Source organism: Trichoderma aggressivum (assembly GCF_033847375.1).
Source record: "Trichoderma aggressivum f. europaeum strain CBS 100526 chromosome Unknown scaffold_023, whole genome shotgun sequence".
Classification (NCBI taxonomy): domain Eukaryota; kingdom Fungi; phylum Ascomycota; class Sordariomycetes; order Hypocreales; family Hypocreaceae; genus Trichoderma; species Trichoderma aggressivum.
Window position 1 is genome coordinate 408,551 of NW_026946389.1, and position 15,287 is coordinate 423,837.

At 51.3% G+C, this 15,287-nt stretch overlaps 4 protein-coding genes across 4 annotated transcripts; 2 read left to right on the forward strand and 2 right to left on the reverse strand.

Moving 5' to 3' along the window:
* Positions 1-1,536: 1,536 nt before the first annotated feature.
* On the forward strand, positions 1,537-3,801 carry Triagg1_6140 (uncharacterized protein; the record flags this gene model as incomplete). Its single annotated transcript, XM_062900732.1, has 4 exons — positions 1,537-1,689; positions 1,802-1,859; positions 2,025-2,731; positions 2,860-3,801. The coding sequence occupies 4 exons, from the start codon at positions 1,537-1,539 to the stop codon at positions 3,799-3,801; spliced, it is 1,860 nt and encodes a 619-aa protein (XP_062754997.1).
* A 1,449-nt stretch (positions 3,802-5,250) lies between these two features.
* Triagg1_6141 (uncharacterized protein) lies at positions 5,251-7,485 on the reverse strand (the record flags this gene model as incomplete). The annotated part of the gene is made up of 1 exon (XM_062900733.1): positions 5,251-7,485. One exon carries the CDS (start codon positions 7,483-7,485, stop codon positions 5,251-5,253), a length of 2,235 nt encoding a protein of 744 aa, XP_062754998.1.
* A 450-nt stretch (positions 7,486-7,935) lies between these two features.
* On the reverse strand, positions 7,936-9,874 carry Triagg1_6142 (uncharacterized protein; the record flags this gene model as incomplete). The annotated part of the gene is made up of 7 exons (XM_062900734.1): positions 7,936-8,187; positions 8,248-8,401; positions 8,477-8,962; positions 9,031-9,546; positions 9,612-9,663; positions 9,731-9,784; positions 9,841-9,874. 7 exons carry the CDS (start codon positions 9,872-9,874, stop codon positions 7,936-7,938), a joined length of 1,548 nt encoding a protein of 515 aa, XP_062754999.1.
* A 703-nt stretch (positions 9,875-10,577) lies between these two features.
* On the forward strand, positions 10,578-15,060 carry Triagg1_6143 (uncharacterized protein; the record flags this gene model as incomplete). Its single annotated transcript, XM_062900735.1, has 5 exons — positions 10,578-10,582; positions 10,641-10,734; positions 10,791-11,100; positions 11,163-12,467; positions 12,533-15,060. The coding sequence occupies 5 exons, from the start codon at positions 10,578-10,580 to the stop codon at positions 15,058-15,060; spliced, it is 4,242 nt and encodes a 1,413-aa protein (XP_062755000.1).
* Positions 15,061-15,287: the final 227 nt, after the last annotated feature.

Here is a 15,287-nt window from a genome sequence, read left to right on the forward strand (position 1 = left end):
AATACATATAGCAAGGTTTCAATTAGCCTCCATATGACAGAAGGACGGCATCATTTGAAAGGTACATTGCCTTGCCAGACCCGAGCCCGGTCAAATACCTACCTCCGAGTATACTTGATGCTGTACCGGGCTGCCATTCATTTTGCTTTCCAGGTACATGTACCATGGAAGGGAATACGGTGACAGGTATTGACGGCACGTAGCGATGCTTGAGGGGCTCTACCCACCTCATCCATCTACCTAGTAGCAACTTTGAAGTCCCTGTACCTGTCTGTACGAGTACTGTAGACACTCTGCTGATGAATTCTCTCCCAATATTGCCGTCTCCGACTTGCCGGATGGCCCCCTTCTGCCAGGCCCCATTGGGTGGGACGCCGCCAGCCAGCCAGCCCCGCAAGTGAAGGTCAGAAAAAGCATGACCGCAAAATAAATAAGTACATATATACAGCAATATAAGCACTCAATTAATAAATTTATCTAGTACCTTTGTAAAGGAACACCTATTAAGCTAGTGCCCAAAGTTAACTATATAAATATATAAGTAGTAGCAGTTACTATAAAAATATAAATATAATAGCAGTTATAATATAAGAATATATATAGTAGTAATGACTAAAGAAATATAAATATAGTAGTGGTTAATAGAGAAATATAAATATAGTAGTAGTTAATAAAGAAATGTAAATATAGTCGCAGATTCTGAAAGAACGGGCTGGTGTATAATTCATCGTGTAGGTGTTCATAATCTTCCTTGTCTCGGGTTTTCTGTCCCCTACTTGCCCCGATAAGCGGCCCAGGTACAGTAGCACCGCCGTAGGGTTCATTGTTTCCCGCCAGTTTAGTTGGGGGACGCTTAGCAGGGCTATGTAGCAGGGTTGCGGCACGTCGAGCGCCTGAGCTGGCCCAGCTGGAAGCAAACCCGCCGTAAAGGCGCTGAGACGGGGCCCATGTTGCGCTCCACAGAGGCCCTGAGCCAGGCTCGTCAACCGTCCTTTGTCCTGTACCGCCCGCTGGAAAGGTACCTGAGCTAACTCGCCAGTCCTAGCGAACGAGAGAAAACTGCTCCAGCTAGAACCACCAATTTCCCGCTCTCTTCCAATCCTCCCCATTCTCTCTTTTGCATTGAGTCTTTCTTCATCTACTTCAAAGCTCGACTGTTTCGAGGGTGTTGTTGCGCATTCTGGCAGGGCGCGGCCAATCTTTTCCCACTCCGTCGACCCTTCATTGTGTGCTCACCAGTTCTTCTCTTCTCCCGGCCGCCACCCGAGCTTCTCGCTTTTCCCCGGCAGTTTTTTTGTGTTTTTCTGACAACGCCTCCTGAAGCCTCGTCACGGCCTCTCCCAATCGCCCTTTTTTGCCCGCCCGTGAAATATTCGAGTCGGCTGGGGTCCAAGGCTACCGTTCGCCGTTTCTGCACTCCCATCCCCCCTCTCGACGACCCATTGCGAGTGGTCCGGCGATCGCTTCACCGTCGATAGTCGCCGCTCTGCGTCTTGCATACGTTTGTTGGCTCGAGCCGGCAGACCCGTCGCCATCATGTCTTCGCAGCAGCCTCAGCTCAACATCGACCGCTACGTCGTGATCCATGTTGCGACTACCTGCGATGAACACGGCGTCTACGTTACCAAGGATTCCGCCGAAGTCATTGAGCTTGGATGGATTCTCCTTGATGCTAACAGCCTGGAGGAGGTTAGAAATACCTTTGCCCCCCCCCCTGCGCCACTACCTGGCCACACCATTCTGCACACACTGGCATGGCTTCCCAGCTGAAGCATCGCTAACCCGGCGGCCATCACAACAGATCACCCACGAAAGCGTCCTTGTCAAGCCTGTCAATACTCCCATCACCCCGCTATGCAGTAAGTTTTTCAGTGCCGTGCATCCCTTTTTGGCCTTTTCCGTCGCGACCTCCCCCTATTGCCTTGCGCTCGTGAGGGCGGGCACGGAATTGGCGTCCAAAAATTCTAAGCTTGCGGGCGAATCGTCGAAAACTGGGGCTGACTTGTGATGTTTTCTCCTCGCAGCGAGCCTAACGACTCTGACCTGGGAACACGTTCGAAATGCCGGTACTTTTAGGGATGCTATCAGTCGATTCGACACGTTTGCTACCGAGTATCTGACATCCAAGAACCTCGACTTTGTCTTCGTCACGCTCGATGCCTGGGATCTTCGAGTTCAGCTCCCGCGAGAGGCTCGCGACAAGGCCGTCGTGCTGCCTCCCTATCTGCAGCACTCTCGCACCTTCGACCTGCGAACTGAATACCAACGCTGGCAACAGCACCACCCAGAGTCTCTGCCGTTCGGCCCCTCGATGCTGTCAAACATCTGCGCTGCTCTCGAGGTCGAGCCGGTCCAGTCCAGTGCACCAATTAAGCATAACTTGCCTTTCCACCTGCAGGCTCTGGCTCCCGCCTCTCCCCGCCGCGCAATGGAAGAGGCCATCACCTTGGCCCGCGTTCTCCGTGGCTTGATTCGCAAGTCTCAGCCCGCCCAGGAACACCCCGATGTGTTGACTCGACCTATGGATGCGAGGGCAGATGTCCGGGCGTTCCTTTCCGAGAGGAGCAAGGTTTTGCACATGTCTGGCCTGCCGCATGATACTACGCAATCCGAGCTGGAGAGCTGGTTTACCCAGTTTGGTGGTCGTCCCATCGCTTTTTGGACTCTTCGAACCCCCGAGCAGCACAAGCCCACTGGCACAGGTTTTGCTGTTTTCTCATCTCATGAAGAAGTGAGTCCCCTTTCTCTCTTTTTTCTCTCCTTTCACCAGAGTCACAAGGAAACTTGCACACCACTCGCCCATTTTCTGTTGTTTACAAATACCAAGTTGGGGACCGTCCTAGCTAACCCCTCGTCTAGGCTGCTGAGAGTTTGTGTATGAACGGACGTGCGCTGAACGAAAAGGCTATTGAAGTTTCTCCTTCTTCTAGCCGTGTATTGGATCGAGCTCAAGATATTTTGACACCCTTCCCGCCGAGTAAGAACCGTCCTCGACCTGGTGATTGGACTTGCCCCTCTTGTGGCTTCTCCAACTTCCAGCGCCGCACAGCTTGCTTCCGTTGCTCGTTCCCTGCTGTTGGAAGCGGTGCCCCTGGAGACATGGGCCCCGGCGGCTACCCATACCCATACGGCCCCCCTGCCATGATGACCCCTCCTCACCATGGTGGTCACCACGGTCCCATGGGTCACGGTGGACGGATGGGCGGTGGCGGCGTTGTGCCCTTCCGTGCCGGTGACTGGAAGTGTGGAAACGAAGTCTGTGGATACCACAACTTCGCCAAGAATGTCTGCTGTCTTCGCTGTGGCGCCAGTCGTGCTGGTGCTGCCGTTGTTGCGGATTCTGGCTACCCCTCCCCGATGGATAACGGCTCGCAGTATGGCATGAGCCAGGGTTCGATGGCTGGTACGCCAGGTCCTGGCCCGTTCTCTTCTGGAGGATCCTTTGGACCGGGAGGCGGCTACGGTCAACACTTTGGCGGCCCCCCCAGCCATTTCCTTCCCTCGGGATTGGGTGGTGGCGCCGGCGGCTATCCGGGCTCTCTTAACACGCAGGGCTTCGCTTCCGCCCCCGGCTCGCATTCTGCAGGCCCCTTTGATAGTAGGGCTGCCGAGGCGGCTTTCCAGTCTGCGACCAACGGTCCCGTCTCTGGTGGGCCAGGCAACAACTTCTACAACAACGGCAACCCTGGCAACGAAAACGATCCTTTTGCCTTCCTGAGCAGCGGCATCGGTGGCCTCTCTGTCAGCGGCGACGCTCGCCAGAACGGTGCCGGTACTACTCCTAACAAGTCACCCGCCTAGAGGTGATGTTGTTTTGGAAACGGTGGGGCCAAAGCATCTGCGGCACACACGCCGCCTTTTAGATGATGATTTAACTCAACTGGTTACATGTACCATCGGTATATCTTTTTCGTTCCCGTGCGACGAACTTTGGAATGATGAACATAGAGCATTTGACCTTGGCAAATACCTTCTGGACCTGGCTTGCTTGCTATTTCAAGGGAAAGGGGTTGGTGTGTATTTGGTTTGTTTTTGGAGGACTTAGGACGGAGTGTCGGATATGTTTTAGGCGGGGCTGTGATCTTGTTTCGAGGGCTGGAAGACAAAAGTGAAATACACCACGGCTATTCTGGGTCAACGAGTCTTGTGGTACAAAGCTTTGCTGAGGGAGAAGAAAAAAATTATTGGTTCTCTTTCGCGCTAGGGGGGCAAACATGGTTCTTGGCAAGGGATATAAGGTTGTGTGGACTCGATTATCGGTCGGACGTGGCATCTTTTTTGCTGGAATCCTTTTGTCCCGGTGCTGGTGCATAGCGAAAGGGAGTGTAAGGGTATATCATGGCCTTGTTTGACTCAATTATCCAGTTCGCCGGTGTCGGATTTATCACTCAGATCTAAGGGGGTCTTTGATTTTTGTTTCATCTCTTTCTCTCTCTTGTCAAACTTGCTTTTTACTTGGTCTGAAATCTCTTGTCTCCGTTTTCCCCTTTCTTCCTTTTTTTTTTACTTGATCTCTTTGTCTCCTTTTTGCTAAATCCTTTCTTTTTTTACTTACATAGGACATTCTCTCTTGTCGCATTTGTACTTTTTTCGTTCACTCGTTTTTTCTCTTTTTCTTTTTCAAACAACGTTGGGAAGAGAAGGTGTCAAGGTAGCAGCATTTCAGGAGCGGGGGAACAATTCTCGGCGGGAGTTGGGTTGAAATCGAGCTTTGAAGGGGAAACAACACCTTTTGTTTTTTTGGGCCAAATGAAATGGAAAACTTTTGAACGATGGAAAGGGGGCGAAGGCGGATGGGGAAAGGAAAGGGGGGAGGTGCTTTCAAATTGGCGGGGAGTGGTGATGGTTGGCTACGGTTGAAATTTTGCTATTGTGAGAATGCTCTGATGTTTTTTTTTTAACAGTCCAAAGGATGTGGACATGAAATAAAAAGTAGAGTGAGATGGGATGGGGGGAGGCGTGTCCTAATATATTGTGTGTTGATTTTTTTTCTTTGTAAAGTTCGTGGACTTGGAGATTTATTGTGTGATTGTCTGTTTTGATGGTGATGTGTATGAGACGTGAGTCAGTACACTCCGTTTGACTGAATTATCTATAGTACCTTTATAGATGATCATGTACTCTATGAAATCTTGCTGTTGGCATAACTTGAATCTTATAAGTTTACAAATAACGGCATTGCCGAGCCTTTGCATCTATCTATCCAGGAGAGCCTATCCCCCCTTGTGACAATACAAATCATCAAATCATTCAAAGCACGTCGCCGTAGTCCTGACCCTCTTCCTCGTCCTGCATGAGTTCGTCTTCCCCATCGTAGAGCCCAGCAGGATCCATTGGATTAGAAGCAGCAGATGTTGGCATAAAGGACTGTAGATCGAGATCCATTTGTGCGTCGTCGAAAGGGTAGTAGTAGGAGAATTGGGTATCAGAGGGTGGTTGGAATTGGAATTGAGTGCCCTGGTCGATGCTCTCTAGGTTGTTGCCGTTGTCGTCATCATCCTCGACGTCTCCTTCATCCGCCATTTCGGCATCTTGGCCAGCTTCTTCCTCTTCACCAGCACCATCATCTCCGTCTGCCTCCTGGGGCACAGACGTCGCCGCCCATTGTTGCTGCCGATGTCGATTTCCTAGCTCCGCCAAAAAGGCGTCCAGCAGCTGTTCGCTATCAATCTCAGGCTCGGGCTCAGGCTCAGGATGCGAAATCCACGCCTCAGCCTTGAGTCTCTCGTCTTCTCCGAGGTCGGGCACCATGCCTCCCAGTAACGACTGGTTGACAAAGTTGACCCAGCCCTGTGCGTCATGGGCCCTAGGAACGGTAGATTCGTGGTCTTTGGGCTGCGGAGGCACGATGTAGCCGCGGTTGATTTCCTCGTCGAGATCGAGCGATTCGTCCGAGTCTGTATCCGAGTCGTCGTCTGGACTGCCGGCATCGTCGTTTTCATCCAAGGTGCTGCCCCAGGCTTGAGCGCGTAGTCGTTCGTCTTCTTCGTCAAACAGGATTTCATCTTGCTGCTGGGGCGTGAGTTTGTCCCAGCGCTTCTTGAGGACGTGCCTTGGCTTCCAGTGCTCCAGCGTATCGACATTGGCGAGCACTTCGTTTTCATCCTCAATGTACATCTCCTCCAGGGAGGGGACAATATTCTCGCCCGTCTTCCAGTCAAAGTATCCCCAGATCACCATGTGGCTCAGATGATCGTCCAACTGAAGGCCTCTGCGCACAGCTTCTACAGGAACGGCTTCATCTGGGCGAAGGAGATGCATTCGACCCGCTCCCCAGCCTTCCTTGTGCTGCTGGCCGACTTCGTGCAGAGGGATACCCTGGATCTGGCTCAGCCCATGTTCTACCCAGTAAGTGCCCTCGTTGACAAAGTTGAAATCGTAGCGCAGCTTGAGATCTAGAATATCGGCCAGCTTGTTGAATTTCTTGCGGGTGAGCAGCTGCCAGAGCTTGAACAGGCCTTTCTGACCCATCATGAGTTGCACCAGATCAAACGTGCAGGGGCCGTAAACAGGGTCGTTGAAGAGCATGCCGAGCTTGATGAAGAACATTTGCATGTTGTAGAGATCAGTGTCTTTGAAGATGTGCGCCATCTGCAGCATCGCCTGTCTCTGCTGCGTAGTGGCAACGTCCATGAGAAGCCAAAGCCGCAGCAGCGAGTGATGCATCGTCTTTGGCATCCGGTGACCGCACCTTGCCATGATGGCGAGAATCTCCCTGCAGTACTTATCCCGACCCAGGACGAGCTGTAGATACTTCAGTCCAGGCACCTTGCGGACCTTGCCGTCCTTCTTTGGGGAAGTTGTCATGCCTTGCTTCAAGGCCATCCACGTTCTCTTCTGAGGATCGTCAACCAGATGCTTTGCGTACAGCTGGTAGTGGAAGATGCGGCCTGCTTCAGGGGCTTTGTATTCGATCCAGGCGCGGATGCTGGAGAGCAGATAGCCATTGACGGCTTCGTAAAAGCGGCGATTTGCGAGGCACAGATTCAGCAACTCTTTTCCGTTGAGATGCTTGCCCAATTCCACGGCGAGTTCCACATGCTGGCATATCTCCGAGATGAGGTCTCTGCCCGCGTACGCGATGCTGGACTTTGCTTTCTTTGGTCTCTCGTACGGATCAACGTTGCCAAAATAATCCTCAACGTCGAGGTCGTCGAACTTGAACTTCTTCTTGTTTATGCCGCCGACTTCGATCTCCTCGATGGTAACGCGGTTGATGCCCCTGAGCAGCTCAATGTGGTCGCCACCCAGATCCATGCCCTCGATGCCATTGCTGTACAGGTTGAACAGCTCCTCCATTCCGGTCACATCAACCCCCATATCTTCCAGCATGTAATCACGGACATTTTGCGTCAACGGATCATTCTTTGAGGCGTCGTCTTCTTCCGCTGCTCGGCGTCTGATATCCTCGAGCAGTTGGTGGAAGCTTTGCTCGTTGGCTTGCGGGTCGTTGCTGGGCCCAGCCCCTTCGTTGTTGCCATTCATCGTTTTCCCTGTGGAAGATATGCGTGGGGCAGCAGTGTTCTACTAAATAAGAATTCTCAGGGAGTATCAAAAGATGTAGCTCGGAGAAAGAAAGAAAAAAATGAGGAAGGGAGGCGACTGAGTGACTGTCCTTTGGTTTGAGGCGTCTCTTGTTTGGAAAGGGATGTCCCCATAAACCACAAACAGCAAACAAAGTTAAGAAGCAGAAAAAAAGGAAACGATTCAATGTGAGACAGAGGTGAAATAAAAAAATCTGTCAGCCAATAGAGACCGATAGAAGAGTAAAAAATCGAAGCATCTGTCCATCGTATCTGCCAGCTGTCAGGCGGCTGTCACTATAAACATCTTCTGGCTACCTTGGCCAATGTATCTCCATTTTCCTGTACAATTGCATAGCTTCACCCCGAGCGAAGAAAACATGTTTGCTATCAAACCGTGGCTCGTTTGGAATCAGAGATAATCACTCATCTCGTCTGCCTCTGAGTCTACTATGATCATATCCGAATAATGCCTGAGGTAAGAATCATCCTCACCTCGCAAAGTCTCCGACTCATCTCTCGTATCCTCTTCCGTGCAATTCAAAGTCTCATCCTCAGGTTTCGCAGTCACAATCTCAGGCTTGGTACGCAGGGATTTCATCTCCCTATCCCATTGTGCACGATATTGTGCCATCTCATGCCAAAGCTTCTCTTCACCTTCATCCTATGAAGATCGACTCTTCTCCCAGAACTTCCACCTCACCTATCGGTCAAGCTCATCAACCGGCAAGTCACCGTCGTCTTTTCCAACAATGGATTCTGCAACTTTCCAGATCTGTAGCAGATTGTCTTCTGCGGCGCTGGCAACCAACCACGGTTCATTGGGATTCCAGCTAAAGTCGGCCAAATGGTTCGTATGGCCGCCGTGCATGAATAGCCTATTATTAGAGCCATTAATTAGCTTGGTGCGAAACAAGTTGTACGGTAGTTTTCTGGGCATGTGGATGACTTACAGCTCAGGTGGGCCATCATCCTGATCATCAGGCAGCTGTTCCTCGCCGACGCGGGATAGATCCCAGAAAATGATTCTTCGATCATAGCTGCCGCTTCCCAAGATACCAGCTTCGGTAGGATGCCAGGCAAGAGAGGTAACCGCATCATTGTGACCCTCAAGGGTGTGTACCTTTTCCTTCACATTTCGGAGATCCCAGATTCCGATGGTCTTATCAGCGGAAGCTGTGGCAACAAGGACTTCGGACTTGGGGTTGAAGGCCAGCGCATTGATGGCATCTAAGTGGCCTCGCTTCGCAACAACAGCAGCCTTGCTCGTCTCACTGTGTCGCAAGTCTACGATTTGCAAAGTCTGGTCGTCTGATACGGAGCCGATGAAATTCTTTGAGATGGGATGATACTGAACATCGTTGACAATCTGAGCGTGGTGAGTGTACCTGCGAGCTGGCCGCAGTATCCTCGAATCTGCTTCGAGAGTCTTCAGATCCCTACACCGAAGAAAAGAAGAGCACGGTTAGCGGTGTCGTCGCCAGCGGCCATGGACAGTTATACATACCACAGGCACATGGTCTTATCCTCACTGCCCGAAACCAGGCAGCCCTCCTCGTGGGGGTTCCAATTGAGGCCGAAACCTTCCGCTTTGTGGCCGATGAGCTCAATCTGTGCATTTACCTTGCCCAGACTCGCTGGCTGCAGAGGATGCTTCGTTCGGTCGAAGATGAGAATTTTGCCGTCGACGCAAAGAGTAGCAATAATGTCCGGGTTTTGTGGCTGATAACGGGCCTTGTTGACTTCTCCAGGGTGCTCAATTCTCTGCACGATGTCGCACTTGAGCGCGGCAACATCGCCTGCCTTTCCATAGCCTCCAATCTCGCCTCGTTCCTCGTCGTAGTCGTTGGGATTCGGCGCCACGGCTTTGGGTATCTGGACATCGGCGATTTGAAGGAAGTTGGCACTATCGTCGGAAGTGTGTGTTCCGAGCAAAAGGCGGTGCATGCGATAGTTTTTGCCCTCGGGTTCCTTGACGTCAGGGAACCACTGAACGGTGAGCGTGGGCCAAGTCAAGGCCGTCCTGGAGCAGAAAGGTTAGAGCAACAATCCAAAACTAGAACCACTGCAATTGGAGAATTCACTAACCCAAGAATCATGTCGTATAAGAACGGGCTGTTCTTCTTCCATGTCTTGTACTCTATACCAAGTTGAGATCAGAAGGCTGCACAATGCGAAGCTCGGTCTCGATCGAGATAGCTGCTTACCCTCGTTGATGAGTCTTTCTTCCTGGTCATCTTCCTCGTCGTGCACCATGTCGACTATAAGCACATGTTAGCACCAGTTATCGCACGATACAGCTTCAATGGCTACTGACCATCCGGGTCGAGCTCAGAGCCTTGAGGAGCCATAATGAACGAGGGGCGTTGAGTGCAGAAGAGAGGCGAAATCCCAAAGAATGCAGTATTATCGAACTGTGATTATTAATAGAGAACAAGAGCCCGCGCTTCGCATCCAACAAGAGAAGCTTCCGGGCGTCGACGCAGCGATAGCGAGGGAGAAGAAAAGAAAAGAAAAGGCTGCGTTCAGAGAAGCTTGAAAAGCAGCCAAACTTGGTACCAACTGGGGCGCGTCGCGCGTTAAGTGACAAGCGGTTGCTCTGGGGCGTGCCGCTAGCAAGTCTCAGGCTTCGAACCGCAGCCTTGCCTGCCACCCCCCTCCCCTCAGTACGTACCTTGGTACCTGTGCTCAACTCCCGCTGGCCGCTAGAGTCATTCCATGCGAGCCTTTGTCGCAGCAGCTTTTGCCATCAACTCCCACCTTTCATCACCTCCCAACAATCTCGCCGACTCCAGCTCCAGCTGCCTAGAAGCATCCTAATCGGATCAGCTACGGGCTTATCTGCAGGAGTTCCGGAGCCTTCTTTTCCTTGGTGTCTTACGGGCGTTGTTCTCTGTTCCTGTCCCTGAGACACAGCGGACGAATCTGCCAGCTTTGCGATATCTGGGGTTGATTTTTCGGCGCTGTCGGGTATCTACAGCTGCTTTCTCCTACTTGTTCGACGTATAATTCTTCTGCATTCTATTTGCGCAAAGCTGCCCGGCTACTGGCATCATGGGGTTTGTTTCTCGGCTGCGGAATCCTCTCGCTACTCATGCTGATATATGCGGCCTATAGTGTTCCCAAATTCTTCAGATGGCTCTCAGAGCGCTATCCAGCTATCTCGCAAGTCATTGCCGAGAATCGGATTCCGGAATTCGACTGCCTCTATGTAAGTTGCTCTCGATACCGAACCACAACACAGAGTCCTAATCCGTCTCCTCCCAGCTTGACATGAATGGAATTATCCACAACTGTACACACAAAGATGCGGGCGAAGATGCTACTTTTCGACTCAGCGAAGAGGAGATGTTTATTCGCATATTCAACTACATTGAGCATTTGTTCGGTAAGATAAAGCCTAAGAAGCTTTTCTTCATGGCAATTGATGGAGTTGCCCCTCGTGCGAAGATGAACCAGCAACGTGCTAGGCGTTTCCGAACGGCCTTGGATGCTGAAAAGGCTCGCGATAAAGCGATCCAAGATGGAATAGAGCTCCCAAAAGAGGAGCCTTTCGACAGCAACTGCATTACACCAGGTTCGTCATGTCCCTCCACAGCCTCTTCAGCTCCAAAACTAACCATATGTTCTCCTTTGTAGGCACTGAGTTCATGGCCAAACTATCCCAACAACTCCGATACTTTGTAAACAAAAAGGTCTCAGAAGACACCGACTGGCAAGGATGCGACATTGTCCTATCCGGGCATGAAGTTCCGGGTGAAGGAGAGCACAAGATTATGGAGTACATCCGAAATGCAAAGGCGCAGCCGAACTATGATCCAAACGTTCGGCACTGTCTTTACGGCCTCGATGCCGATCTAATCATGCTGGGGCTTCTCAGCCATGATCCTCACTTCTGCCTGCTGCGTGAAGAAGTTACATTTGGGCGGGCGTCCAAGACGAAGTCAAAGGAACTGGAACATCAAAACTTCTATTTGCTCCACCTCTGTATTGTGAGGGAATACCTGGAAATGGAATTCCAGGAGCTTCAGAATAAAGATGTTTTGGCTTTTCCATTTGATCTCGAAAGAGTCATTGATGATTTCATCTTGATGGCATTCTTTGTTGGAAACGACTTCTTGCCCAATCTTCCAGGCCTGCACATCAACGAGGGCGCTCTGGCAAAAATGTTCAGAATATATAAATCTGTGCTGCCACAGTGTGAAGGCTATATCAACGAAAATGGTGTTATCAACATGCCTCGTTTGCACCGCCTGCTCGACGAACTCAGCAAGACTGAGTTGGACCACTTTGAATACGAAGTTTCTGATCAGAAATGGTTTGCAGCCAAGCAAATGGAGAAGAAGCTCGAAGAGAGAAATGGGACCAAACCTAGGTCTCAAAAGAACAACCAATTAATCATTACGTCGTTCCAGAGGGATTTGTGGAAGCAAAAGATTCGCCCTTTTATCTCCAACAGATCCCAACAGCCACTGGATTTGGGGTCGGAGCTCAAGGCAGCGGATCGAAAATTCGTCCAAGATCTTGCCGACTCCATGCATTTACAATGGTCTACTGAAGAAGATGAGGAGGGTAACCGTCGCCTTAAAATCTCATTCCCCCCTAAGAAGGAAACCAGCGATGATGACGACGATGACGACGAGGAGGGCAACCTCGCTGCCTACCGTGTCATGAAATCCTACGATAAGGCAACTGTTATTGATGTCACTCCGGAAGATGCCCAAAAGCAGTATGAGCAACTGTATCAGGAGAAATACCAGGGCTGGAAGACCAAGTATTATTTGCAAAAGTTCGAGGAGTGGCCTCAAGACAAGTATGAAGAAGAGCAAAAGAATTTGTGCGAGAACTACGTACAGGGTCTACAGTGGGTGTTGTATTACTACTACAAGGGAATTGCGTCGTGGCCATGGTTTTACGCATATCACTACGCACCACTTACGTCGGGTAAGCATTGCGACATTAATCTTATCGTACTATGGACCTCTCTACTAACAACTGTTTTCTTAAAGATGTTACCAAGGGTCTTGGTGCCGACCTGAACTTCAAGAAAGGCCAGCCTTTCAAACCATACGAGCAGCTCATGGGTGTGTTGCCGGATCGAAGCAAGAAAATCGTGCCGACGGTCTATCACGATCTAATGACTAACCCAAATTCCCCCATCATCGATTTCTATCCGAGAGATTTTGAACTGGACATGAACGGCAAAAAAATGGAATGGGAAGCGGTGGTCAAGATTCCTTTCATTGAAGAGACACGTCTCCTCACTGCCATGGGGCCCAAGAATGATCTTTTAAGCGACGACGAAAAGGCGAGAAATGGCTTTGGAGTTCCCATCAAGTTCACCTACTCCCCAGAAGTAAATTTCGTCTATCCTTCTCCTCTCCCTGGAGTCTTCCCGGAGGTCCAATATTGCCGTTGCATTGAGAATATATTCGACTTGCCCAATGTTGAGGGGCTTGACTACGTCTCAGGACTGACCAACGGAGCTTTGGTGAACATCAAGGCCCTTGCCGGGTTCCCGTCATTGCATACGCTACCATACTCAGCCCAGTTGGTGGAGGGAGCCGGAGTTAATGTCTTCCAGCAGGACAGCAGAAATCCAAGCGTCATTGTCACTCTTACTGATACTGAGTTGCGTACAAAGGTCGGAACTTGGAAAGAGAAATTGGGGAAGCGCTGCTTCGTCGGTTATCCATTCCTTCAAGAAGCCAAGGTTATCAAGGTGCAAGATGAACTGTTTACCTATGAGTTGGCTGAGAACGAACAAGACATCATCACAAAAGATCACAGCAATAGAGATGCTGCTGATTACGCAAAGGAGGCAGAGTTCCTGGAAAACTGGCATGCCAAGCGTCTGGGCATCACAACTGGTCAGGTTGAATGCCTGGTCCACGTTCACATGCTCAAGGGCCTCATCAGAACAGAAGAAGGTGCTCTGATCAAGGAATACGCCGAAAACCCTAGCTTGCGCAAAGTATATGCGGCGCAGACCGTCGTTGAGGAGGTAGTCAACGAGGACGAGCGCTTCATCGAGAGGCCAGCTCTCCCAATCGAAGAAGAGTTCCCGCAAGGCACAAGAGCTTTCTTCTTGGGCGAGTTCGCTTATGGCCGCCCGTTGGAAGTGCTGGGACATGTAGATGGCAAGGCAAATATTGTCGTATCGGTTCCGAAGAACAGAGAGCCAGAGATCACCAAGCAGATGATTTTCCAAGCGGAGCGCAACAACCCGTATACGCCTTCATTCGCGATTGCCAAAAAACTAGGCATTCATCCCCTCATACTTAGCAAGATAACATCATCCTTCCAAGTTATCAGTTCTGCTGGATTGAAACTCAACTTGGGCCTCAACCTGAAGTTCGAAGGTCGAAAACTCAAGGTCCTGGGGTTCTCACGCAAGTCAGAGACAGGATGGGAATTCTCTAACCAGGCTGTGAAACTTATTGCCGACTACATGGTGGCTTTCCCCGACTTCTTCGCGGCGATTCAGAGGGAACCGCAGAAGAGCGAGACTTATGAAATGGACCTGTGGAACGATCCCAGCGTCGCATCCCAGAGGATCAAAGACATAGTGGCATGGCTGAAGAAGCAAGAAACTAGCAAGTTTGAGCGAGTTCCGCTGGATGCTGAGCAACTGGACTCGGAGGTTGTCATGGCCTTGGCCAAAGCCGGAGAGCAGCTGCACCAGGCGAGCTTAGAAGCGACTACCAAGACTCTCAACTCTGTGCCCCGTACGGCCTTGCTGAAACCAGCGGACGCGGAAATGGTACTTGGCAACCAGTACTTCAGGTTGGGAGACCGAGTCACTTTTGTCGCCGCTGCTGGAAAAGTCCCCATTGCCACTCGGGGAACAGTAGCTGGCATTTCCCGCACCGCGACTGCTGTTCTCTTGGACGTCGTCTGGGATGTCCCCTTCATGAGCGGCACAACCCTCGGCGAAAGGGCCCCGATGTTCCGTGGGCAGACCGTGTCATCATCCACCGTGCTGAACACTACAAACTGGCAGGTCGTCTCTGCCTCCTCCAAGTCCCGGCAACGACGCACTGTTCCAGCAACCGCGTCCACCGGATCGTACGGCTCGGTCGGTGTCACGCAGTACAAGGATGCTCCTGCGCCTCCCGCTTTACGCGGCGGATGGCGTGGAGCCGCTGCGGGCGAGTCTGGCCGTGGACAGAACAACCCCAATCGCGGCGCGGCGCGCGGAGGCAAGCCAAACCTACTGCACAGCACATTGGTCTATCGACCAGGCCCGCAAGGGGGAAGCCCAGGCGGCGATGACGTGAACAAAGCCCACAATGGCAATCAAGTAAATGGGAGAGGTGGCAATGGCGGTGGCAGAGGCCAAGGGCGTGGCCGAGGCAATGGCGGCAACAGAGGCTCGGCTGCTCCACAAGCTGGTGGACGAGATTATTCCAACGTCCCACCTCCAGCTAACCTTGAGGCGTCGCGAGGCGGACGAGGTCGTGGCCGAGGAGGAAGGGGACGTGGCGGAGGTAACCCCAACCGCGGCCGCGGGGGAGCCATAGCGCACCAGGCTTAGGAAGACATACCTCTATGGCCCTCTTTCTCTAAATTGGAAGCTAGAAGAAGATGAAATTCAGCGGTAGGATGTTGGGGTGCCCTGTGGCGGGTGGATGGAGCTATGACAACATGTCAGATTATATCTGGAACCATTACTGAGTATAATGTGGCATGATAGGAGCAAGTTCAACCTGGGTGTAGCGGCACCTGAATATCATTGACAATTTCATATCGGAAAACGTTACT